This window comes from Mustela nigripes, chromosome 1 (assembly GCF_022355385.1).
Source record: "Mustela nigripes isolate SB6536 chromosome 1, MUSNIG.SB6536, whole genome shotgun sequence".
NCBI lineage: Eukaryota > Metazoa > Chordata > Mammalia > Carnivora > Mustelidae > Mustela > Mustela nigripes.
Genome location: NC_081557.1, coordinates 175,520,221 through 175,546,292, shown reverse-complemented (window position 1 = coordinate 175,546,292; position 26,072 = coordinate 175,520,221). Strand labels below are relative to the sequence as shown.

General features: G+C 38.6%; 1 protein-coding gene and 1 pseudogene across 3 annotated transcripts in view; both read left to right on the top strand.

The window, feature by feature from the left end:
• Positions 1-330: 330 nt before the first annotated feature.
• Positions 331-697, top strand: LOC132027894 (large ribosomal subunit protein P1-like; annotated as a pseudogene).
• A 2,880-nt stretch (positions 698-3,577) lies between these two features.
• ARSJ (arylsulfatase family member J) overlaps positions 3,578-26,072 on the top strand; it is an 85,586-nt gene continuing 63,091 nt past the window's right edge. The window contains exon 1 of one of the 3 annotated variants that reach the window (XM_059377730.1): positions 3,578-3,987. In XM_059377730.1, coding sequence (XP_059233713.1) covers positions 3,590-3,987 — 398 coding nt within the window. In that variant the 5' untranslated portion in view covers positions 3,578-3,589. Of the gene's footprint in view, positions 3,988-11,101; positions 11,170-26,072 lie in introns of those variants that run through there. The other 2 variants (XM_059377736.1, XM_059377742.1) reach the window with 2 other exon arrangements.

Genomic DNA, 26,072 nt, shown 5'->3' with positions numbered 1-26,072 from the left:
AAGTTCTGCCCTTCTATCCTCAATGTGGAGAGGATGCATGCCTTGTGTGCAGATTAGAATTCTCTAACTCTGGCAGCTGTGTTCTCTCTGTGCTATGTGGCTAGAAAATATCTTAATACCCACTTACGGGAAGATTATTTTTTGAAAAACATGGGTTTTGAAGACGGATTTGCAAGTCTAAGTTTCCTGTAAAAGGAGATAACAGCTTTTCCTCAGCGCCACTAAGGTGCTCTGTTCTGCAGAAGCTAAGGCCAGGGAGGGGTGAGGCCCTCATTTCATCCTGTGATTAGCACCTTGCCTGGTAGCATCCATTCAGCATTCACCTGCACCATGGCCTCCTTCTGGGAGCTTGTCTGCTTCTATTCAACCCTCATCCTGCACAACGATGAGGTCTGGGTCACAGAGGATAGAGCAGCTGGTGTAAATGTTGAGCCTTCCGTGGGTGTAAATGTTGAACCTTCCTAGCTGGACTTGTGTGCAAAGGCTCTGGCCAATGTGAGCATCAGAAGCCTTATCTGCAAAGTAGGGCCTGATGGACATGTCCCAGGAGCTGGTGCAGCACCAGCAGAAGGTCCTGCTCCTTCCACCACTGCTGCCCCAGCTGAGAAGAAAGTAGAAGCAAAGAAAGAAGAATCAGAAGAGTCTGAGCTTTGGTCTTTTTGACGAAACTTCTGTAATCTGTTCAATAAAAAGCTAAACTGTTAAAAAAGAACGAGGGGTGGATACCAAACAAAACATTTCTCTCAGTTTAAAGGTTACTTCCCTGCACCACCTCACCCACTAACCACACCCAGTCTAAGTCAGATTTCTTTGTTTTAAAATTTCTCTTAAATTTGTTCCTTTGCTTCAGAATACTACAGAATAGTAGGTAATATTTGGAGTCTGGGGATGATTCATTGATCGGCTTATCTCTTTCCATCAATGTAAGTTCCACAAGAGTAGATGCTGTGCCTGATTTAGTTAAACATTACTTTCCCTTGCTACTTGCATTGGCCCAGCTCTTCAGATATTTGTTGAATGGAAAAGTATGTCATAAAATTGGTAGAGAAAGAAAAGTAATAAAGTATGTAAAGCACTGTATAAACACTGTAAGTCATATGTATGTATATATGTATATATGGTATATAATCGGTATATAGAACACTATGGTTATCACATGGTAAATCATAAATGTTAACATTATTATTATTATCTACTCTTACTTGAAATCTGAACTGAAAAGTACACTCTTTCTTGCAGAGCAACACGGACACTTCTTGTGCTACGTCATTGACTAACCCCAACTAAAAGCAGTCAATCCATCTGAATGCCTGTTGACACTCAAGAACCTTGTTGGGCCTACAAGGCTGGGAACCTTACCTCAGTGCAATATTCAGTTCAGTCATTAGATATTTGGTGATTTACCTTACAGAATTGTTAAGATCATATTTCCAAATAGGACTTCTAACAGGGCTCATCTCTCCACAGACTAATCAGAATGGCCTCATGGAAGAAAATAAACTAGTAGAAGCCCACACACATTAGCAAAATTACCTATATGGAGCCCACGGCAAGTTTCACAGGTGCTAAGTTTCCATTTTACGAAGGTTTTGCCTAGAAACTAAACAGGAACTTTAGCAACAAAAAGGAATTAAAAACAAATGGCTAAGTGAAACTAGGATTTATGCTTAGGCAATTGGGAGAATCTGGCTTTTTATGTGCCAGCCCATAGTAGGTGTTCAATAAATAACTTGAACAAATTTTGGAAAAGAAAAACATGTCTCAATGGCTCTTGGCATTGATTGCCTCCTCTATAGGTACCACAAATCCCTTTCCTGATGGAGCAGGGCTTTAAAAACCTGTGATTCTAGTAAAAGCAGGCATATCTTCCTAGTCAGGACAAGCTTTTAAAATACTTTCACTCCACATAGTTAAAAAAAAAAAAAAAAATGATGAAGTTCCTGGAACTATTATATGGGAAATGGTTTCCTTACTGCAGGAGTGCAGACTGGGCTCTCAGTTCCCGAGGGGGAAATGTGTAACTCCTCCTCGCCCCACATTCTTGGCTGGAGATGCCCTGTGGGTAAGTTTGGGGAGCGGTAAGAATAAGGGGACAATTTCAATATCTTCACTTAGGGAGAACCTCTTGAGGAAGTCAGGCTGTCAAGGCCAGCAAAAGGGAAAGGAAATTCAATTTAAAAACTTGTAGTCGCGACTGTTAAAAAAAAAAAAAAAAGGGGGGGGGGGGGGGGGGGGATAAAGGAGTAGGAAAAATGGGGGAGGGGGGGAGGAAAGAGACTATTAAAGGAAAACTAGAAGAGGAAGAAAGTATGCCACGCAGTTTGTTGCTTCTCCTGCTCTTCTCTCGCACTCCCTCCGAAGCTAGAAAAAGTTTGCAAGCGCAACGTTCGGGATGGGCGAGAGAGCTCTTCATTTATGGACCCACGAAAAGAAGCGCCCGCTTCACCCCAACCGCTCCGCGCCGCCGCGGTCTGCCCCTTGTCCGGATAACGGAGGGCAGCCGGGGAAACCCAGAGAGGAGTTAGCCCTGGCGGACCCCCCTGGATCCCGCAGGGGCCGTGCAGAGGCGCGCGGCTTTCCCTCCGTCCCGCAAAGCCTCCCCTCCCTCCTCCTCCTCCCGGAAAGGAAAAAGGAGAGACCTAACCTCTACACCAACCTTACCCCTCCCCCTCTTCCTGGAGGCGCTAAAGCAGAAAGTACCGTTCCGTGATTCACTGGACAGAAAAGAGGGAGGAGGCGGCAAAGAACGCCGGGTGCCCAAACTAAGTAAGTTGGCTGACAAAACGCACCCATCTTTCCGCGCCTCGGCCGGGTGCACCAACTCCGCGGAGACTGGTGGGCTCGGCGTGGAACGGCCACCGGGGCGGGGACCCCGCTTCGCGCCCCCACGCGCTCCAGCGGCCCGGAGACTCGGTGCCCGACGTTCCTGGAGGAAAAGGGGGGTTAGGCGCGGAAAGAAATCAGGAAACTGGGCTTTTTCCCCCCCTCGCTTCGCCGCCTAGTGTCGGGGAGATTGGCAAACGCTCTGGAGAGGACCGGGAGAACGAGCCCTGGAAAAGTGGAGAGGGTGGTCAGGAAGTCAGTCCCCTTCAGGCAGCTGTTTATCTGCTAGAGCCGGGGCGAGGCGTGGCGGCCCGACTTCCAGGGCTTTCCAGGTGCGGGGACGCCGGACGGCGGGTCCCAGCGACCCGCGCGCGCCCGCGAGAGCCTCGCCCCGCAGCGTCCAGGGCGCTCTGGCAGGGGAAGCCCCCACAGAAGGGGGCTCTCAATGCCTTACTAGACTTTTTCTCCCGACAGCTTTTGGGTGGAAGCATTAACTTTGTGCGGAAGCCGCTCGCTCGGGGGAGCGGGGAGGGGGAGAAAGTGAAAACTGGAGGAGAAGAGCGACTCCTTGTTTTTCCGACGTCTCACCACTTCTACAAGGTTGACGTTGTTGGATGTGGTGACAGCTGAGAGGGGCGCAGGACTTCTTTCCAAGTGGAGACGGTCCACCGCCTGCTCGGTCGACCCCTCCCGCGTGCATGTGGGCGGCGGCGGCGGCGCGCGGTGCGTGGTTCTGCGAGTGGACTCTCAGCCGGGACCCGAGTGAATGGCCCCCAGGGGCTGTGCGGGGCCTCCGCCTCCCCCGCCTCCTCGAGCCTGGGTCTGGCCGGGAAAGATGCTAGCCATGGGGGCGCTGGCAGGCTTCTGGGTGCTCAGCCTCCTGACCTACGGTTACCTATCCTGGGGCCAGGGCTTGGAGGAGGAGGAGGAAGCGACCTTTCGAGCTCAGTCTGGAGAGAGACCGGAGCCCAGTACGGCTGCCACCTCCCAACCCCATCTCATTTTCATCCTAGCGGATGATCAGGGATTCAGAGATGTGGGTTACCACGGCTCGGAGATCAAGACTCCCACTCTTGACAGGCTCGCTGCCGAAGGCGTTAAACTGGAGAACTACTATGTCCAGCCTATTTGCACACCGTCCAGGAGTCAGTTTATTACTGGAAAGTAAGTGTTACCACTTCGTATATTTATTCCTTGGAGAAATTTTATGCATTTAATTAAGACCGAACTCCTAATTTTAACGAGTGACAGGAAAAAAAAAAAAAAAAACACATAGCAAACGAGTGAATGAATGAAATGTGGTATTGAGTTACGGTGAGTATTAAATTGGATACCTTGTTAAAGATCTTGAACGTCTCCTCTCTAGTTAGGCTCATTTTCTTACTCTCAGAGCCTGCTGGGAAGTGTCCTCCAAGTTTTTAAATGAGGTTAGTACTTGTGAAGTCTCACCTACCAACCACATGTCTCCAGAAGGGGTCTCCTTCTCCAAATCTGTTTTGTTTTTTGAGCATGCTCAGATTTGTTTCAGGCGTCGCAACAGAATTCACCATCGCCATTACTGATAAGAAAGACAGATGAAAAATGTTCTGCAACTCAGTTTGTTCTTAAATCTAGAATTGAATACTCAAAGCTGTAAGTTCTCATGGACATAAAAGAGGTCAAGGAAACAGATGGAAAACAATGTAAAATCAGTGTACAAATGACTGTTTGGGTCTTTTGTAGGTAACTTTCTCTAACTGGGTCAATAACAAGGGCCATGTGTGATTACCAAGGTGATTCTCAAAATGCAAGGAAATTCAATGATGAATGTTCAACAGGAGTCAAATTTCATCTGAAGTTTTCTACTGCTCCTCACATGTCTTGGAATTTTCTGGTTAACTCTAAGAAAAATCAGATTATTTGGATGCTTAAGTAAAGCATTTTTAATTTGTTGCTTTCCTAAATCGCTAAACCTTCTGTTTAAGACAGTCATTCATTTTCAAAGTTTATTCTATCCTATTAGAAGGTAGGTTACTGTTACTGATTTGTATGTCTGAAGTCAGCCTGTGCCACAGAGATAGACTAGGAGGTCTGGAGGTCAAGCCATCACTGGACAGTGGTAGAAGAGAAGCCTAGTGGTTCAGTATATGTGTCCTGCACTTTCAGTGTCAGGGAACCCTGCTTCATGGAAGTTGTTCTTGGAATTGGATCCTCTCAAAGTAGCCAGTATCTCTGTCTTGCAGAGACTTTTGCTTATAACATGATTTCCACTGCTTAGCAAACTGTCAGAATGTAGCATCACTGCCAGAAGAAAAAAAAGAAAAAAAATCCCATCCTTTCCTTTCCTGAGAATGAGAGATTTAAAAAAGTCTCACTGTTCTTCAGAGTCATTTTAAAGGTTATCTGTAGCATCAGAAAGTCAAGGGTGTTTGATATTTATAAAGGATCAGATTTTTGGCTGGAAAATAAGTCCATCTGGTGGCCTGGTCAAGTTCTTCATGTCTAATCCCAAACACTCTTACATTTGGCTTATGATATAAATGTGTCATAAAAGCTCGCTAAATCTCTTCAACGAATTTAGAGAATTTAGATTTACTGAGATAGCTGATAGTAGTTGAAAATATGTACATGAATCATGTGAATTTTATCTTTCACAATAGAGCATATGCTATAAGGCTTTTCACCAAGTAAGAACATTTAGCTCCTAAACATTTTCTTGCATGGATAAAATATCTGGCTTTATCTTTCAATCTTTATGTTTACTTAATGACATGAAACAGAAATGAAGCTAGAATAATTCCTAACTTTTTTCTCTTTTTTTAATTGAAGATAATATACAATGTTTCATTTATTTTGGCATACAACATATTGATTCAACAACTCTATATATTATGCTATGCTTACCAGAGGATAGCTAATTTTCCTTTTGTCAAAGGTTGACTCTCTTGTTCTTTCAATGCAATCAAATAACTAATGAAAAGATTCATTCTCCTATTAAAATTTTCTATTCAGTGCAACCAATTGTGTAACTAGTCTATAGACGAGAAGTTTAAATAGATACTGTACTTGATTTAAATTTTTGTTTGATTCAAACAGTTGAAGACATTTTCATTTGCAGTTCTCCTTTTAGACTGGAAGCTTCCTTGTAATGAACACAAATAGAAGAAAGAAAGTAGTGACAGAAGCCTAGTTGTGGGCCTAATGTTAATAGTGCAGAACTCAGGGATTATGGTCATTTGTCCTTTCCATGAGCACATGTGTATACTCTCTGGATCTTCTAAAGTAAATCAAAGTAAGAACGAAGAGCAATAAAAACCTAACTGTCCTGAATTAAAGTGAAAAATGTGTTATGCAAAATATGAGAGGATTCAAATCTTTCATAAAGAAAGTTAAGATGATTAAAACTGAGGCTACTTTTAATACTATTAACAAATCAAGCCTCCTTTTAGGTTTTGCTGAAGTTCAAAATGTAAAAATCTATTCCCCTATACTGCATAAATGTGCTGCAAATTCCAGATTGCTTTAATAATTTATATCATACCCATCTGGTAATATTAAATATCAGTTAGACTGTCAGCAAGCATTTACTGTGCACAGACAGATCCCTGTATTGGAGCTCTGAGGAATAAGTAAGAAATAAGCCTTAATCTCTGGATAGTGGTCTTCAAATTTAAATCTATGAAAAGAATCACTCAAAAAGCTAGTTAAAATGCAGATTTCCAGGCCCAGCTAGCAATCTGGCTTCAGTAGGTCTGGGGTTGAGCCCAGAAATCCGTAGTTATTTAGCAAACACTTCAGGTTATTCTGATGTTAACAATATCAATACAAATTAAGGGTGTAATTATTAAGTACTAACATCCATTGTTCCAGGGTAATGCATTTTTATCTCACTTAATCTTTAAAACACCCTATGAGATAATTGCTGTTGTTATGTTCATTGTATTATAGTTATGGCAAAAAAAATTTCAAGAGACGTAGTAATGCAGGGGCTCTGTACATGGGACTTCCTGAAACAGCACTGTATGTGTTCAGAGTTGGCCTGGTGATAAAAAAGTTCGATTGAGAAAGTGGCTGTCTATGTTTGATTTATTTCGAAGTAATTTTCTCACCTTTTGTTTTGTTTTTCACAGTTTTACAAATAAAGACATGGCTAAATGACATCATTTTTTCTTTTTTAAAAGATTTTATTTATTCATGTAAGAGAGAGAAAACTCAAGAATGGAGGAGGGGTAGAGGCAGAGGGAGAAGCAGGTTTCTTGCAGAGCAGGCAGGCTGATGAGGGGCTCATTCCCAGGACACTGAGATCATGACCTGAACCGAAGGCAGATGCTTAACCCACTGAGCCACCCAGGCACCCCGTGACATCATTTCTTCTTAAAAGAATATAATGAAGGCTTCAGAAAGAGAATTAAAAGTTTTGCAAAATTTAGAGGTACCCGAGTGGCTCAGTCCATTAAGTGTCTGACTCTTGATTTTTGGCTCTGTGCAGAGTCTGCCTGAGGATTTTGTCTCTCCCTCTGCCTCTCCCCACCTCTGCTGTGTGCTGTCTCAATCTCTCTCTCTCTCTCTCAAATAAATGACTAAATCTTAAAAAAAGAAAAGTTCTGCAAAATTTAGACATGCATTTTATGCAGACTTTAGGAAAAATTGACAACCTGAACTAAATTTATATCTTTGGCAATAATTTTGTTTTTTTACTATTTTGTTGTTAATTTTTCTATTTGAAGTGCCATGATGATGATTTTTATAAATTGCAAAGGTAACTCAAATGTGTATTTGTAATAGGATATTTGATAAATTCATTTTGTGCTAAAAAAAACTCCTTCTTCTTGCCAAGGGTAGTCATTCTCCTGACTTCTAACACCTCAGGTTAATTTTTGCCTTGTGTTTGAACTGTATCTTAATGGAATTATAGAAAATGTACTCTTTCATGTCTGCCTTCTTTCTTTTAACATTACATTAGTAAAACTTTTCCATGTTGTTGCCCGTAGATGTAATTAATTCATTCATCCTCATTACTGAACAGTGTTCTTTTGTATAAATATATGACAATTTATTCATCCATTCTACTGCTGACAGACATTAAGGTGGTTTCCAGTGTTGGGGCATTATAAATAGTGCTGCCATAAATGTATTTGTATGTGTTTGTTGATGAACATATGTATATGATCTTTTTGGACATCTATCAAGAACTTAGATTACTGGGTTATGCGTGTATTCATTTTCTGTGGATAGTTTCGCAAAGTGTTTCCAGCAGTTTACACTCTTACCAGTTCACACTCCTAGCAATGTATGGAGAGTTCTAGTTATTTCGTATCTTTGTCAACATTTGATTTTTTTTTTTTTCAATTTAGTCATTCTGGTTGTTACACACGGTATACCATTATGGCTTAAATTTGCATTTCTCAGGTGAGTAATGAATTTGGACATCCTTTTATATTTTTATGGACTATTTAAATATTCCCTTTTAAGAAGTATCTTTTAAAGTCTTTGTCTATTTTCTCATTAGGTGATTGTTCTTTCTTATTGATTTGTGATAGTTATTTATATATTCTGTTTCTTTGTCAGATATTTGTACTGCAGATGTCTTCCTCCACTCCATGGCTTACTTTTTCACTCTTAATAGTGTTTTTGATGAACAGAAGGTTTTAATTTTAATGTAGCCTAGTTAAGACTCTTTTCTTTTTATATCCTATTTAAGGTATCTTTGACTAAATCAAGATCTTTTTTTCTAAAAGTTTTATTGTTTTTTTTAATATTTAGATCTATAATTCATCTGAAATTAATTTTCTGTTATGGTATAAGTCAGGGTTCAAGACTATTTTTTCCCATGTGTATCTCCATTGGACCCACACTATTTATTAAAAAAGCCGTACTTTCTCCACTACACTGCAGTGGACTCTATTCTGTTCCAGTAGTTTCTTTGTCTATCCTTGTGCCAATACTACATTCTTAACTCTTACAGCTTTATAATACTGATATCTGGAATGTAAGTTATCTGACTTGCCTTAGCTCTTCTTTAACGGTTCATTCATTTTAATATGGGAGAAGGGAAAATATGAATGTACAAATGCAAATAGGTTGGGAGATTTGGTTTTGGAATAGGGAGTAGTTCTTTTCTCAATTATTCTACTCTCTAAGTGAAATAACAAATGAGGTCATTAGCTGAGAATAAAGATCTGGAGGTTTAAAGACAGAAATAGAAAAATATTCTTCTAAAAGAATGAAAAAGTGAATTAAGTAGAGAAATGCTATACAAATACAGGGCATTCAACTGAGCCCACTTGAGATTTGCGGTCATAAATTTAAACAGAGATCGGTCATCGTTTGTTTGTTTTTCCTGTGCCATGGCCTGGTGCTGATGTGCAGAAGAAGTGCCATTGAAAAGGTAGACTTAAGGGGCACCTGGGTGGCTTAGTGGGTTAAGCCTCTGCCTTTGGCTCCCGTCATGATCTCAGGGTCCTGGGATGGAGCCATGAATCTGGCTCTCTGATCAGCAGGGAGCCTGCTTCCCCCCAACTCCTGCCTATCTACTTGTGATCTCTCTCTCTCTCTGTCAAATAAATAAATATAATTTAAAAAGATAGATTTAACTAGATTTGGGGCTTTGGCAGATAATGTGATCACGGACTCTAAATTGGCAAGGAAAAGAGGAAGACAATAAGGAGCTAATATTCTCTAAGAAATCACCAGGGTCGATGAATTGACTGTCTTGCTGCGGTTGAAGTGAGGATACTGTAATAAACATGGGAAGCTAGATAAATATTGTTAGATGGAGAAATTTGAGCTTGGGATCAAAATTGTGTGAGTAGTACAGTTTTGGGAAATGTCAGGGGCATGGATGCTAAGGTGAGGTGGAAGAAAACATCTTCAGACATGAGGAAGGCACAGTTTTAGAAGGGCAAGCTATTGGATAGATCACTTCAGCAGATATTGAAATCATTAACAACAGTGAGAGAAGCAACATTCAAGAGGATGGGGAACCAGGTGCTGGAATCATTTATGAGTGCAGGGTCTGGAACTGGGTAGGTGAAGGAGTCAAATAGGAAAGGTAGTCTCTATGACCTGTTGCCTTGCTTTTCAAATAAGTTGAGCTTTTAAATGAAGGCAAGAGCCAAAATTGTCTGAAAGTGCCAGTGAGGAACTAGGAGGACATTTTGCTAATGTCAGACTTTCAGTAACAGAAGGCTTCTTGGCAAAAATTAGGGAGATAGCAGTGGAGAGGGATTGGTCGAATCAGAGTAGAGATGTATAGAGATATATAGAGATTAGAATCCGTGTGAAAGACAATACATTGGGAAAACTGGAGTTAGAGTGAAAACACAAATGGTGCCAAAAGGCATGGTAGGATTTTTTCTACACGATCTCCTAGGAAATGATAAGTGTTCAGTTTTAATTTTAGTCTCATTCTGGAGATTGAATGAGCTCCTGACCCTTCATCAGCAACTACTACAGCCATACTGTATATAGTCAGACACACAAGTCAGGAACTCTGGGCGCCTCATCTGGTCCAGGAAGATAGGATCCATGTAGGCCTCTTCTGTAGACTGCAATGGACTGTACTGGCAGGGAAACAGGTCTCTTGGGAGTTTACAGAGTATCGTTTCTAGGTACGAGATTATCAGTCAACAATTATGCTATGTTGAAAACCCTGAAAAAGTAATTGAATTCTTTCAGCCACTCTCACAGGAGGAAGAGTCACAGAAGCTAAGGAGAGTAGGGTTTAGTGATTCCATTTTGTAGGTATGTGGATCCACATACATTTCCCCTCTGCTTCTATTGTAAACATAACATCAAGAGTCATACATGCTTTCTCTTCCATCCACTTCTTTTATCCAAAGCCTAGTTTTAAGTAGTGTTCCACATACTGAGAATACACAATAAATATCAGTTGCTAAGAGTTTGCTTATTACATTTGTAAATATTTAGTTAATGCATAAACATCTAGAAAAATGTTTATGGTTAGAAGTTTAGAAGAAACAGAATTTTTCTTCCAAGCCTCACTTTGGCTTTGGAAAATGACTGTAACAACAAAGAAGAGGGTAGCTTTAAAGCCTCACATATCCATTTCAAAAAGAACAGCTCAACAGAGAAGGCCATTCAACAAATAGCTGCCTCTTCCTGTTTGACCTCATAGGTTTTTCTGACAGTAGAATCATGGTCAAGTAAGCTATTGGCACACTCTTGTGATCAAAGTCCCTAATTTTAAATGAGTCTCTTAAAAAAGGTTCCCTCTGAAATGAATTTCTATTCAGGTAATCCTGGGTGAGTTTCCTGAGTGGCTGTTCTGAAAGGTGGACATTTATCCAGGTATGGAGAGTTGAGAACATTTCGTTTCATCCAGATGACCTCTCCCAGAGATCAAAGGTGAGAGAAGCGAAAGACTTAGAGCCCCTGATTCTAATATGAGCTCAGTATGAAAGCCTCTTTTATTTCAAAGTTTGGTTTCATTCAGATTTTTTCCCCACAGCAATATTCCAGAATTAATTTCACTACAATCTTTTTCTGTATTTTACTTTGATTTAATTAGAGTGTGTTGCAGTGTTCTTTTATCATTCTAGATAGTAAATATTCCCAGTAGTGTTACCTCATTGAGACATTCATTCCCTCTGTGCTCTGTTGCAGAAAAGACTTTTTCCTCTAATCATTTACTCCCTCTCTCTTCTGATTCACTCAGCATATTTGCTTTATTCCACCATGACTCTCATTACATCACCAGCCTCAGCAAACACCCCCTGGGTTGCCCTGACTACCACAGCATTGGACCAGAAATTAATTTTTACTGACCACCTTATTGTACCAGTCACTTTTCAAATATCCTGTCATTTGATCTTCACACCTACCCTGAAAGTAAACTATTTTTATTATTTTGAAAAAATAGTTCTGAAATATTTAACAGATGTCTTCCTTTCATGGATGATATATGAAAGTTATAGAGAAATTATGTAAGTTGATCACAGTCACACAGCTTCTAAACAACAGAGCCTGTATTTGAACCTAAACTTGGGTGTCTTCAACAAGACCCTTGCTGTTTTCATAACCTCATTCTGCCTGATATGAAAATTGTAAGCATATTAGTCTAGTCTTTAAAATAGTTTTTAGCCTTATTTTCCTCTCTCAAGCTTCACACTCCCCTCAAGCAAAAAGGATGATTCACTGTTTCTTGAGCACATTCCATACTTCACTTTCTTCCTTCTTTTGCACATACTGTTTCCACCCCTTGGAATTCATGCCCTATCTCTCTTTGCCTAAATGCCAGCCACTCAGACTCACCTAAAATACTACCTTTCCTGTATAGCTTTCCATGATTCCTTAGCCAGAAATAATTTATTCCAGTGATGACCTTTCATAATCCTTTCTATTACTGTCTTATTACACATGATTTCTACCTCATTCATAGCTGTCACTGGACCTCATACCTCTGGTTTATAAGCTCCATAAATCTCACAGTGCTTTCTACTAATAGGCACTAAGTGTATGTGTAAAGAATGAGTGAATGAACAAATGAATGAATAGATGAATAAATGATTATTTCCTTCTAGCAGGCAAATAGAGCAGAAATAGCATAGAATTTATAGTGAGGAAATCTGAATTACAGTGCTGATTTAATGAACAAATTCCTGACTGAACTTGAACAAGTAGTTTAATCTCTCTAGGATTCCATGATTTCACCTGTGAAAAAAAAAAGGAATAATGTTATTATATATATATTGCCAACCTTAAACTGATCAATTGAGTTAATATATGAAAACAGTGTGAGAACTTTTAAGTATGATATAGCTTTTAAGTAAAAATTATTTTAAATTTAGAGCTACAGCTCTATAATTTTTAAGCATATGCAAACTTTAAAGGAATAGTTTGTTTTTTTTTTTAAGTTTTCTGTGATACAGTCATATCTCTTCCAATTTCAGTCTATCAGTGCAAAGAGTTAAAATGAAATCTCATATGCTTTCATTTCTATACAGGAGTTTTTTTGCATGATATTATTAGTTCTGAGATGTTCAGGAAGATGATTAGGGACATATACTTTTTCAATTTCTGCACTTGGAGATGGTGTGTGTTGTTGTCATCATGCTTGGCAGAATGTGATGGAACCCTGCTAAGCTTGTGACAACTGAAAGCAGATGCATATTTAAACAATGACATTAAGAGTACAACACTAAATGAGAAGAAATGGAAATAGGGTAATGAAAAGGCTGATGATTAATTATTTCAAATTCCTTCGATCAAAAACAACTTTAAAATTTTACTGAATATCATTAACATATCTCATTCAGCTTTGAATGCTAGTTCACCCAGGGTCTACAGCTCAGTAGGTCCTCAATAAGTTGTTTTGAATTAAGACATTGCTCTTGGCTTCATGGGAATTGAAATTTTTTATGCTCTGTGACCACTATTTCAGTCACCTTCTAAATGACTATATTCCCTGCAGCATCTGCCTCTAATATTAGGACCCGGGTAAAATTCAACACGATCAAAATCACACCACTCCCCTGGTTAAAATCTTCTAGAAACTTCCATTACCTATAGGCTAAAGCCTTATTCCTAAGATTTCTATATAAGGACCTTCAAAATATAGCTTCTGATAAAATTCTTGTACAATCTCCCAACACATTCCCATTTATACCTTCTCTGGATTATCATGGCCAAGGTACTTATACTTTCCCACAAGGGCTATGTCTCCCAGCCCCCCTGTTTCCACCTAAGCAGGTTTCCCTTTGATAGACTATCCTTAATTCTCCAATTTATTGCATCCCTCCAGATCCTCTACTACTTTCCTATCTTCTCCAATCCTTCTCTGATCATTTTCTTACCCTCGTCCAGGCAGAATCAAATGCATTCTTCTCTTTCCCTACAGCCTATCCTCTTTATATCTTTATAATATTTGTAATTATTTATGCACCTATTTCCTTCCAATTCCAAAATGCACAATACATTAAACTGTAAACTTCTGTCTCTTTAAAGATTTTATTTATTTATTTATTTAAGCAGGGAGGGGCAAAGGGAGAGAAAGAGGCAGAGACTCTCAATCAGACTCTGCACTGAGCATGGAGCCCAGTGTGGGGCTTGATCTCACCACCCTGAGATCACAACCTGTGAGGTGAAACCGAGAGTCAGATGCTTAACCAACTGAGCCATCAAGGTGCCCCTGAACTCTAAACTTCTTACAACATAGTCTATTAAAACACACACACACACACACACACACACACACACAAATTCCTACTGATTAAAAGGAAGGATTCTGTAAGATACCAGCCATATAACTTAAGCTATATATGCCTCATTTTCTCATGGGAAAATGACCATGATAATTACAGTACCTACATCAAAGGGTTTATTGTGAGGATTAAGTGGCATTCTGTACATAGAACATAGAGAATAGAAACCTATCACATACAAATAAATATATTTATTTATTTATATAAATCTTAATCATCTTGGTTATTATCTTCATGCTGGATAACTTTAAGCTATCCCACAGATAATGACTATTGATAAACAGACTCTCAATCAATATTTCTTCAATAATTTTACTGAATCACCATTGCTGATCAACTGAGATTTGATACTATATTTCATAGAGTTAGGTAGACACAAATATTCAGATTGGTAAGAACTTTAAGCAATTGCTCAACTATAATTTTAACTTTATCATGTTCAGAGAAAGCAACCATGTTAAGTAGAAGTTATTTGAGGAGCAGTGTGCTATCTGGGAAGGACAGTAGGCATAGGATGGAAGACCTGGGTCTAAACACCAGTTCCCTCCTACAGTGAAACCTTAGATAGGTTACTTCATGCCTGGTGAGTCTCATCAAATGAGAGGGATAGGAGCTAACAGACTATTACTTTCTGGTTTGGTTATCCTATTAAACAAGATCATGTTGGTGAAAATGTATAGAGGACATATAATACATAATATATACATTCTGGTTTTAGGTATAACTGAATTCTACAGGGCATTTATTTTGAACAGAAAAGCAAAAATCTTTCCAAAGTTTCAAGTACTTTTAAAAAAATTTTTTTTTCCAAATTGGGGATATGTAGAGCCTTACCAAAAACTCTGACAATATTCATGAACCTTTTGGGTTTACCTTTTGTAGGCTTTATACACCTTTTCTTGGGTATGATTGTGACAGCCAACACAGTGCTAGAATTCTTAGAATTCAAAGGGATATCACATGTAATTTTTTCCAATCCCTTAATTTTATGACAATGGATAGGAATTCTTTCCACTGATCAAATAGAATCAATAATAATACATCGCTATCATAACACCAACACCAATCTACTAACCATCTGAGCCTTGTAGGGAAGACAAGCCAGAAATAATCACGAGGTCATTGTCCCCTTGCTGAGGATATAAATTGTGCTTTTCTCAATACTTGGTTGTTCTCCGACGTCATTGGAGAGGGTAAGGGAACCAGACCTAGATGAGAAAGATGCTGAGGAAACTAACTGGACCATATGGGATTATTGGATTCTTCTATGTACGGTATCCACACAGGCTTTGTGAGCATGGTTTGGCAGCATTCACTTTCTAATAAGGTCCAGCCAAGAGATACATTGCATCAGGAAGATGAGTGGCAATCAATATTGGATTAAATTCATGACCACAAATCCAAAATAGGCACTCAAAAATGCCCAGTGATTTTTTTAACTTCCTTTAGTATATGTTGCATTCTTTAGAACTACTATTTCAAAATTTCTCATCTCCTCAAACTGCCAATCATGGGCTCATTACCTTACTTCAAAATTCCATTGACAGAAATAATAATGAATAATCTATAGCACAATGTTAATGTATACTATAAATTATTGATAATTTTAACATTTTTAATAAATCTGTGATTTATTAGAAATTTATAAAAAGATTTGTCATAATCTTGGATCTGAAGACCTCTAGAATTTTTTAATTGTTTTATCAGACTTTAAAAGATTATCTTCAGGGTTGAATAGAATAAGATTAAAGACTGTATTATATACTTTGAACACACCATGTTTTTGGACAGAATAAGGCTGTAATAAAAGTATGTGAACTGAGTGTATTGAACTTATCAAATTTAAAATGTTTTAGTTTAGGGCACTTGGCTGGCTCAGCCGATTAAGTGTAAGACCTTTGATTTCAGTTCATGTCATAATCTCAGGGTCGTGAGATTGAGCCCCACATCGCACTGCACACTGGGCATTGAGCATGCTTAAGATTCTGTCTCGCTCTGCCCCTCCCCTCACTATAGGGAAAAAAATAAAGAAAGTTTTGTTAGTTTAGATAATTTTTAACATATTTGAAAATATAATCCCAAATACTTGAAATCAGGTTGGGTTTCTTTTTTCTTTTTTTTGCTTTGGTTCTAGTTTGGTTGTCTTTCAATGCTCTGAAGTATAATTTAATCATAAATTTTTCTAACTAAAAGGTTTAGTTGAAGATAAAATCTTGGGAATAGAGATATAACATTTATTTGGCACTTAACAAGTGTTAAGAAATTATATATATGTGTGTGTGTATATATATATACACACACATATATATCATTCTATAATATATATTCTCTAATATGTCTATGTATATATCTCTCTTTCTTCCAATATGTATATAGACCTCATAACTCAAGGGTAATTATTATTACCCACATTTTATATATGAAGAAATCAAGCTCACAGAAGTAAAATATCTTGGCCAAAATCCCATAGTAAGTAATGAGGCTAGAATTCCAACCCTAACACTGTGATTGTTCCATTACATTACTCAGATCGTTGACAAGATGGGTTTAGTATAGCTGCATAGCTACTCTTTTGAATGGAAATTAATAAACATTTTATTCAAGTAAAGCCACAACGGGCTAAAATAAATATAGCTATTCTAAAAAGCAGAAACTCATTTTCAAACTGGTTTTCTCATACAATTTGGAGAAATTGGAATAAGTTCTTATTATTCACTTGTTTCATATCTAAATTAAGGATGACGCTATTAGCTTGCCTTTCAACATTAGTAATGCTTAAATTGTTAATCAAACTATACTTTCTCATAATGAGATGAAACAAAGAATTTAAATGGTCCAAAGGGATTTAAAATAATCCCAGCTCTGTTTTTGTTACTATGTTTTGAAGTAATAGAGACCTACCTCCTATAAAATGTTGTTTAAATTTGACTTTGGGAAGATGTAAGGATTTATTTCATGTGTATTATCGACCCTAACCTCTTAAATATAAACAATTATACATTTAGAACTGTAAGATGTACATAATAATGCAATGCCTAATAATTACCTGGAGAGCTTATTAAAGCCATCATTCCTCTGTGCTCCACCCAGAAATTTTGTTTCAGAAGGTCCTGGATGGGGCCCGAGATTCCTCATTGCCAGTAAACAGCCTGGTGATAACAAAGTTGCTGGTCTGGAGACCACAATGAATGCGGAGTTACAGTGCAATACAATTTTGGTCTCGAAGACTCCATGATTGTTTATTACCATCTTCTTTCTTTTTTCTTTTCCACCATTTAACAGCCACTATATGCATAAGACTGTTTAATTTAAATGCCATCCAAGTAGCAAATGTAGTTAATTCGTGCAGTTTTCTTTATATCCTCTGTAGCTGAAGACTTGTTTCAGGTTATGTGGATCTGGCTCCTGGAAGAGACAGCTTCTCTATTAATGTGCTTTCAGCTCTCCCACAAAATGAATGATAAAAAAGATTCCTATTTTGGGCAAAGCAATTGGCTCAAGAGCAAAAGCAACCGAATTTCTGAGAACTAAATCGCGAAATTAAAGGTGCTAGGAGATATAGATATTTTAGCACATTGTTCTCTTTTAGAACCTTTCTATCACAATGCCAACTTGGAGAAAATGGACATTTATTTTGAGGTCTTGTTTAAATCAATACATTAAGAATTTGATCTAGTTTGCATCAGGTTCAGGATGAGTTCAGACATATCCTGATTTTTTTTTAAGTGTTCTAACTGGTTTGAATTAGTTGAGGAATTCATTGTCATCATTTACCTTTAAATGAAATTAGGTCACTTGGGTCAACAGTCTGAAATTTGCTAAAATAATTCAGTGATTTGGTTTTAACAATAGAACTTCTCAGATCTCTTTCCTGATGTAGCTCTGAGTGATCACAGATGCCAAAATAATAAAACAAAATAAATACATAATTTAAAATAGAGAGGTTTTTTTTAAATTTTATAAGACAAATGTTAAGCCTCACCACAAATCTATGAGGAAGGTGAACGTTAATATTTCTCAGTCTTACAAAGGAGTCTCCCAAGGTTAAATACATACCCTTAGAAGTTCTTATACAGGAGAAAACTACGCATTGACTAGTCACATTCATGTGTAAACCTTCATGAAGCTTTCCGTTACCAGTTAATGGTTCTGGAGGTAATCACCCTTGATGTAATCGGGCTTCTTGTTTTTATTTCACCAAGATTCATTTAGCATTCATTCATTCAATACTGAGTACCTACTCTTTGCCAGATACCATTCCAGGCACCGGGAGATGTATCAGTCAACACAAATCTACAAAAATCCCTGTTCTCATGACTTTTATATTTTAGTACAAGGAGATCGATACAAAGAAGTGAAATATATAGTGTGCTAGAGGACGCTATGCTCTGTGAAGGAAAACGCGACAGGAAAGGGGATGGAAGTTAAGAGGGCAGTGTTGTGGAGGTCATGGAAGGCCTCATTAAGAAAGTAAAAGAGGGGGGCGCCTGGGTGGCTCAGTGGGTTAAGCCGCTGTGTTCGGCTCAGGTCATGATCCCAGAGTCCTGGGATCGAGTTCCGCATGGGGCGCTTTGCTTGTCAGGGAGCCTGCTTCCTCCTCTCTCTCTGCCTGCCTCTCTGCCTACTTGTGATCTCTCTCTCTGTCAAATAAATAAACAAAATCTTAAAAAAAAAAAAAAAGTAATAGAGGGAGTCTTGTTGTGTTGGTGCTCTGGGCAGACAGAAGGGCAGAGGCATAGGCATAGGCCCTGGGGTAGGAGCACCTTTGGTGCCATTAAGAAGCCCATCTAGCTAGACTGGTCAGAGGGAGGATAGGGGACAATTAGAGGAGGTGGGGCCCAGGTCATTAAAGGAGCCAGATTCTGTAATGCAGCGCAGGCCTGGGCAGGATAGGGACTGTGAGCAAAATGGGAGCCATGGAAGGCTTGGAGCGGAGGCGTGACATGACCTAACTTGGTTTTAACTGAATTGCTTCAGTGCTTGTGTTGAGGATAGATTGTAGAAGTAAGTTTAAGGTTTGTAATAGGAAGCCCTGGTAAGCGATTATCCATTACCGTGTGTGGGGAAATGACAGGCTGTGGAGAGGGGTGATGGAAAGCAGTAGATTCTGAGTATACAGAATCTCCACAGGTAGAGCAGATAAAATATTTTCATGGAGTACAGATAGTTTGGGAGAAAAAAAGAGGAGTCGAGGACAACTGTAAGGTCGTTCATTTCGCTATTAGCAGAAAAAAAAAAGGGGGGCTCACTCAAGCAGGTGAAGTTACTACCGATTACAAATTGCAGGAATGCCTTCAGCAGTTACATTTTACACTTCAAAGCCCACCAGTACATGAGAGCCTTTGTTCTCCCTTCTCCTTCGCCAGACTCTGAGTTTTCACATTATGAAGGCGTGCCGGAACATCGCATTTTTTCACTTAGCAGTAGGTCTGCGGAAGAGCAGAGTAGGTGGAGTTAGAAGATCTGCATTTGAATTCCAGCTCAGCCACTTACTAACATTTCAAAGGAAAGATAAAGCAGTACAGGGGAATGTGGAGGAGGTGGCTCTGTTACGACAAGAACTACAACAGGACCTCCTTTGGCCCCAAAGTTGCCCAGAATGGCATTAACTAGGTGAAGCCGCCCTTCCCATCACTTTGCCACCTCAGATTTGAAGACACAAACCCTACCATTATTAGTACAGAACATATTACTAGTATGAGAGTTGCTCAGATGGTTGCTGAAGAAAGGAAACCAACAAGCACAGCCAATGTAAAAACTGGACGCTCCTCTCTATTGCTATTACACTGAAAATGCTGCTACTTCAGACAGATTAAATGTCAGGTGTATACACCACAAACAGACACACGTGCGCACACTCATGATTCTCATTTTTTTCTCTTGGATTAATGTCAAGGCCAGAGTTGTCTGAGTGGCACTTGGTGGTTGAATCTTCACCTGCATTTATGGAGTTATGACTTTTAAGGATTTATTTCTGGTAAGATTTTTTTTTTTTTTTAAATTTCAGGTGTGCTTCTTTTGTCTCCTAGTTTACAAATAGTTAAAAACAGAACAACTGTTTTATATTTAGAAAAGTCATTTAAAAAATTTTTTCCATGTTGCTGATCTATTCTTTTTGTTCTCTGAGTTAATAAAATTGTTCTCTAAATAACTATGAACCACCCTGAGTAAGTTGTGTGCTGGCTTCTGTGTTGTTTCCTGGGGCAAAGAGTTAGAAGCTGTGCAGCTACAGAGATAAATCTTTAGTGAGATAAATGTTTGTTTCAGTATGTTCATTCACCTCAGTTACCCCCTAGTATTAAGACTGAAAGGTCCAGGGGCACCTGGGTGGGTTAAAGCCTCTGCCCTTGGCTCAGGTCATGATCTCAGGGTCCTGGGATCCAGTGGCATAGGCATCAGGCTCTCTCTCATTAGGGAGCCTGCTTCCTCTACTCTCTCTGCCTTCTTCTCTGCCTGCTTGTGATCTCTGTCAAATAAATAAATAAAATCTTAAAAAAAAAAAAAAAAAAAAGACTGAGAGGTCCACCCTCCATCTGACCTAACAGTGAGCCCTCACTTTCCCTTTCTTGGATTTTGAAGGATAAGCACTGTAAAAAATTTAATACTGAGGCAAGAGAAATTTTAAAAATTATTTTATTTTATTTTATTTAAAGATTTTATTTATTTGACAGAGAGAGAGAAATCACAAGTAGGCAGAGAGGCAGGCAGAGAGAGAGAGGAGGAAGCAGGCTCCCTGCGGAGCAGAGAGCCAGACGTGGGGCTCGATCCCAGGACCCTGGGATCATGACCTGAGCTGAAGGCAGAGGCTTCAACCCACTGAGCCACCCAGGCGCCCCTTAAAATTATTTCTTAAAGAACACTGATCTCAAGAGTCTTTTACAATCTGAAATTTCTCCTCAAAAATCCCCTTATTTTAAATATTTATGGGAAACTTCAGTGAAGCCATGTTGTCCTGTCCTGTAGGAGTTGCCTCACTTCCCATTGCTGAGGACTTTCCTGGCCTTTCTGGGCCTGGAATCAGGGCTGTAGCCTCACGCCTTCAGTGGTCTACGTAGGATCCACATAGTCCCTGCTTTGTTCCAGGGCTTCCTTTTGACCTCAAGGAACTGGCCAATTCACAGGTTTATCAGCCACATGTAAATTGACTTATTTCCTTGTTGGACTTGAAACTTGTTCTGTGACTTACAAACTCTTTTTCTGTGGTGGAACTTTTTATTCAAGTGAGGCCTTTGATGGAAAAGCTCAGTATATAAAACAGATGAGAGTAGAGAGCCTGGTAGTTTCCTAGCCTCAACCCCTTCCTTCGAAGGCAGGCTCAGAGCCCCTCTGCCCAATCTCCAGGGTTCCTGGGTCATGGTTTGAGATATTCAGGCCTATTTTATCTACTCTGGGAGTTATTTCCCAAGAGGTCAAGAAAGATATGTGACTGACTTAGTGCTACAAATGAGTACTTTGTGGACAATTCAGTCATTCTCAAGAATAGAGAATAGGGACGCCTGGGTGGCTCAGTTGGTTAAGTGGCTGCCTTCAGCTCAGGTCATGATCCCAGCATCCTGGGTATCATGATGCTATAGTGCAGGGGCATGAAAGCCTTTCATATCCTATTAGGGAACATGGAAGTACAAGGAAAATAATAATGAAGCAACAATATCTGTAGGATAGAGAAGATTTTCCAAGTAATATCAGACTTTCAAGGTGTTTTTCTTTTCTTGTCTGCAAATGCCATTTCAGTAGCCCAATAAAGAGTACCAGGACGCTATTATTTAATTATTAAGTTATAGGTAAGCGTGTTGAAGAACTTTTATTGAGAACTAGTACTTAAAGTTTTTCCTCCTTCTATATAGTCTATGAAATGCCTACTATGACTCTACTGCCTCATTATTATGTCTGTAATTCTGTAGTAATGAAATCAGTGGGAAGTTGCAAAAATGAGAAATGAGAAGTTGGAAAGACATAGTAATAAGAATGGAAAAGAGAGCAAAACTTCAAGAGATAATCCGTATTAGAATGGATATTGCTGAATCCCCAAAAGAACATAGCTTGAAATGAAAGAAGAGAAGCTATAAACTTCAGGAAAGGTCTGTTTGGGTGGCTGGTAGATCATATACCATTAATCAAAGTAGACATTAATCAAAATGGAAGGGGGCAAATATTCTGACTTTAAACTGTGCTGCTTGTCTTTATATTTGCATTCTGCTTCCAGAAACCAAATGCCTTTTGATAATATGCAACCATATAAACACATTCTGTGAAATAATTAATCCCACACATTGCCATCCCATTGTAGTTGCCAAGTGGTCTAAAAATATCATGGTAAATAAATATAAACTAAAACATAGCACATGTCTGTAAAATTTTTGTATAAATGCTACACATGATCACTGTAAATCCTATATAAAAAAAATTATAGCAAACTGAGGTTCCTCTAGTAAATGTTGAAATTCAGAAAAACTAAGACATGAAAACAGTAAAATCTTACTTCCCTCTTACTCTGGTCTTTCATAAAAGCTAAAAATTCTGTCTCCTTTGAGACTGTGAAATTGTTCACAGGTTCACATATGTCCCTAACATTTTAATAGCTAACTGTCTCAGAAAGCTTTATAACTCTGACTCATGTTTGGCCAGAATGATTCAATATTAGGGAATCAGTTCACTAGATCAGAACTAGTCTGTGCATTTGAAATATTAAACAGAAGGTTTTTTAAAGGAAATGTTATGTGTATTTAGAAGTAAAGCTGTTAACAGAACACTGGATTGAGGGTGAACAGAAATTATTTTCCCCCACAGTGAGCTGTTGGCTTATAAGGTTTATGTTCTGTGTGAACCACTCAGAAAGATGTCTACAGCAATTTCAGGCACATTACTTAATTTAACATTTGCCTGGAAAGAAATGTTCTTTTTAGACAGTTCTAGTTATTATTTTAAAAAATTTATAGTGCTTTTAAGTTGCTATTTTAAGAAGAAAAACATCATTTTTATCACACGCCCCCCCAAAAAAACTAAAACCATGAATGGCTTTGATTTTGGAGAGGTTACTAAAAGGGCTGGTGGAATAGGAATAAGAGAGTGGTGTAATTTGTGAGAGAAGTTTGACTTTGAAACAAAGGCAAGAGAGAAATACTCTGGTGATTTAAAAAGTAGCAGATTCAAAGAGAGGGTATTTTCAAGATAGTGAGACATGTGCTTGAGGATGTGGGTGAAGATATAGCAGAAAATAAAATGGGATTTAGGGGAAAGGAAATCTTTAAAAAATTGGAAGTGGTACATTTTTATCACAATTGCCCTCTTCTCTTGCCTATTTAAGTCTTATCCTTGAAGATCCAGATCAATGTCGGTCTGCCTTACTCCAAACCCTCCTCACCTTAAGCACTGTTATGCATGCATTTGTATATATGTTACAGCTACCAATGAGATATTCAGGTTAAAATCCATAGAGCAAAAATATATAAAATCTGTGACATAGGGGCCTGATATTTGTCAGAGTAAATGGTTTACAGACCATCTATAATTATCACAGGTGTTTGGTTTGGGGAAAATGGTACAAATGGAAAAATTACTAATGGATTTCTTAATTTCTGTACACATAGGGAAACCTTAGACCACATTTTATCTTTAGTCATAGCATTGATAATATTGTACTACCGGTTATGCATGTAATTTTTAATTTAACCCTAATTTTGGTGCTATAGCTCTCTCCCTAATTAGACTGGATTTTCATAGAGCAATGCTTTATGTACAGGGGCATTCAATAAGGTGGCTGATCTGTCATCTCTTTTTTCACTGAGCTACCTCACTGAGTCCAAGTTGCATCAGGAGTGCTGTTGTTCAGTTTCTTTTCCATGGTGTTTTGGAAGGAGCGAGTAAAAGGAAGTAGAGGCTCCAGGCAGTGGCAACAGCTGGAAGGCATCTCTAATTAGATTCCAGGCAGACTTGGGCCACATTTATAACTTTCCATATGCTGGCTTACAGTTCCTTTTAAAAAGGTTCCCAAAACAACATGCAAATTTTAAAAGATTTGCTGTCCTTGTATATTTCACTCAATAAGAAGTTGTTTTCCTTGAGCACCTTAGCATGGAACATAGAATGGTAATCACTGAATGCTAAGTTAGAAGATGGTATCCAGAAAGGATGTCTTAGGAGGTCTGTGTGCTTGACTCATTTGTTATTTATTCATAAAAGTTTTAAGACTTCCATTACCTCATAAAATTAAAAGATATAAGCCTAGCAGATGAAATTCTGACTTTTAAGTTTTTTCTCTCACGTATGTGATTTGAGGTCTCTCTTGTAAGTTACTGTTTTTTTTAAGAAACACAAAAGAAGCAAACCATTGTGTTCAATATACAAACAAATCGGTGGCCATGAACTATGAAACATGTGTTGTGGATTTGTGATTATAGTGTTGTGCTCAATGGTAGAGAGGTTTGGAGTGGTTGTGTTTTATTTTTTTAGCATTCTGTCCTGGAGAGATTGAGTTAAAATTTCCCTTCTCAAGGAAGTTAAAAGTTATATTTGTTGCAGAAGAACTTTAAAGACCCATTACTATTCTCAAATAAATGATGAATCCACTTAATTTTAGATTTTAAATTCTCTAGTAGAATTTATTGCTTATTAGTTTTTTACTTATGAAGGATTCATTTTTGTATTTGCATTCTCCGGAGAGGTATCTGAAATTAACTTAAAAAAAAAAAAAGGATTATTTATTTATTTGAGGGCTGCGAGGAGCAAAGGGAGAGAAAAGTCTTAAGTGGACTCCACACAGAGTGCAGAGCCCAATCCTGGGCTCCATCTCACAATCCTGAGATCATGATTTGATCCCAAACCAAAGTCAGGCGCTTTGACTGCACTCCTTAAGATTTTTTTAAGATTTTGTTTATCCATCAGAGAGAGAGAGTACAAGCAGGGGGAGCGGCAGGCAGAGGGAGAAGCAGGCTCCCTGCAGGACAGAAGCATGATGTGGGATGCCAGGCTCCATGAGATGCTGGATCCAAGGACATTGGAATGGGGACACCAAGGATACTGGGATCCAGACTGTATCAGTTCCCTACTCAGCAGGGAGTCTGCTCCCTCTCCTATGTCACTTTCCCCTGCTCATTTTCTCTCTCTCAAATAAAAAAATAAAATTTAAAAAAAACAAAACAAAACAAAAAAGATAAAGTAAATGAAATGGTGGTAATACCTTTTGGAGAACTGAATATAAAAGAACTGTCACCATCCCAAGGCATCAGACGTCACACTGAAGACTTCATTGCTATTAACTTATTATGTAATGAATCTTCCTCAAGACCCTCCTCCCCAAACCTAGCCTTACCTCAAAACATTTCATATTTATGAGCTGCCCACAATTACTAAAATCAGTAATTGTTCTAAAGTAAAATGAATCTCTAATTTATGATAACATATATCATTATGTAGGGTCATCTTGCCCATACAACTACAATCGCCTATGAAATGGTCCACTGCCACCAGTCTCTTCTTCTCACCATTATCCCTCCCATAAGCCCCTGGAATTGTCTTTGTAAATGACCAGATAGACTGATCATGTGAACTTTTCATTTTGTGAACTTCCCTCTTTTACATGCCTCTTTGTCTTTCCACAGGCTATTCCTATTGAGGTGTTCTTTACTCTTTTCTCAGTTTGTATGTGATTTATCCTTCAGAACTCAAATCAAATTTTACTTCCTTCACTTATTCCTATAGATGAGTTTCCCTTTTTTTAATTCATAGATTTTATTTCTACTTGCCAGGATTGTAGCACTCATTGCCATATTCTCCGTTGTACGCTGAGCTCTTCAAAGGCATAGGCCTTGTCTCAGATATTTAAATTCACCTTGTAGGATTACACGGCATATATAGCAAACAGTTAATAAATATTTATTAAGTGAATGTGTGTTCCCACTGATTCTAGCATATTTATAGTATTTCTTAGTATTTTTTAATGTCCTAGATCCTTTTCTCTTTATTTTTTCTGTCAAATGACTAATAAGTATTTCTTTATGTTCTAAGGGAATAACCCTGTAAGAAGAGGAGGCGCCTTAATTATTATGAATA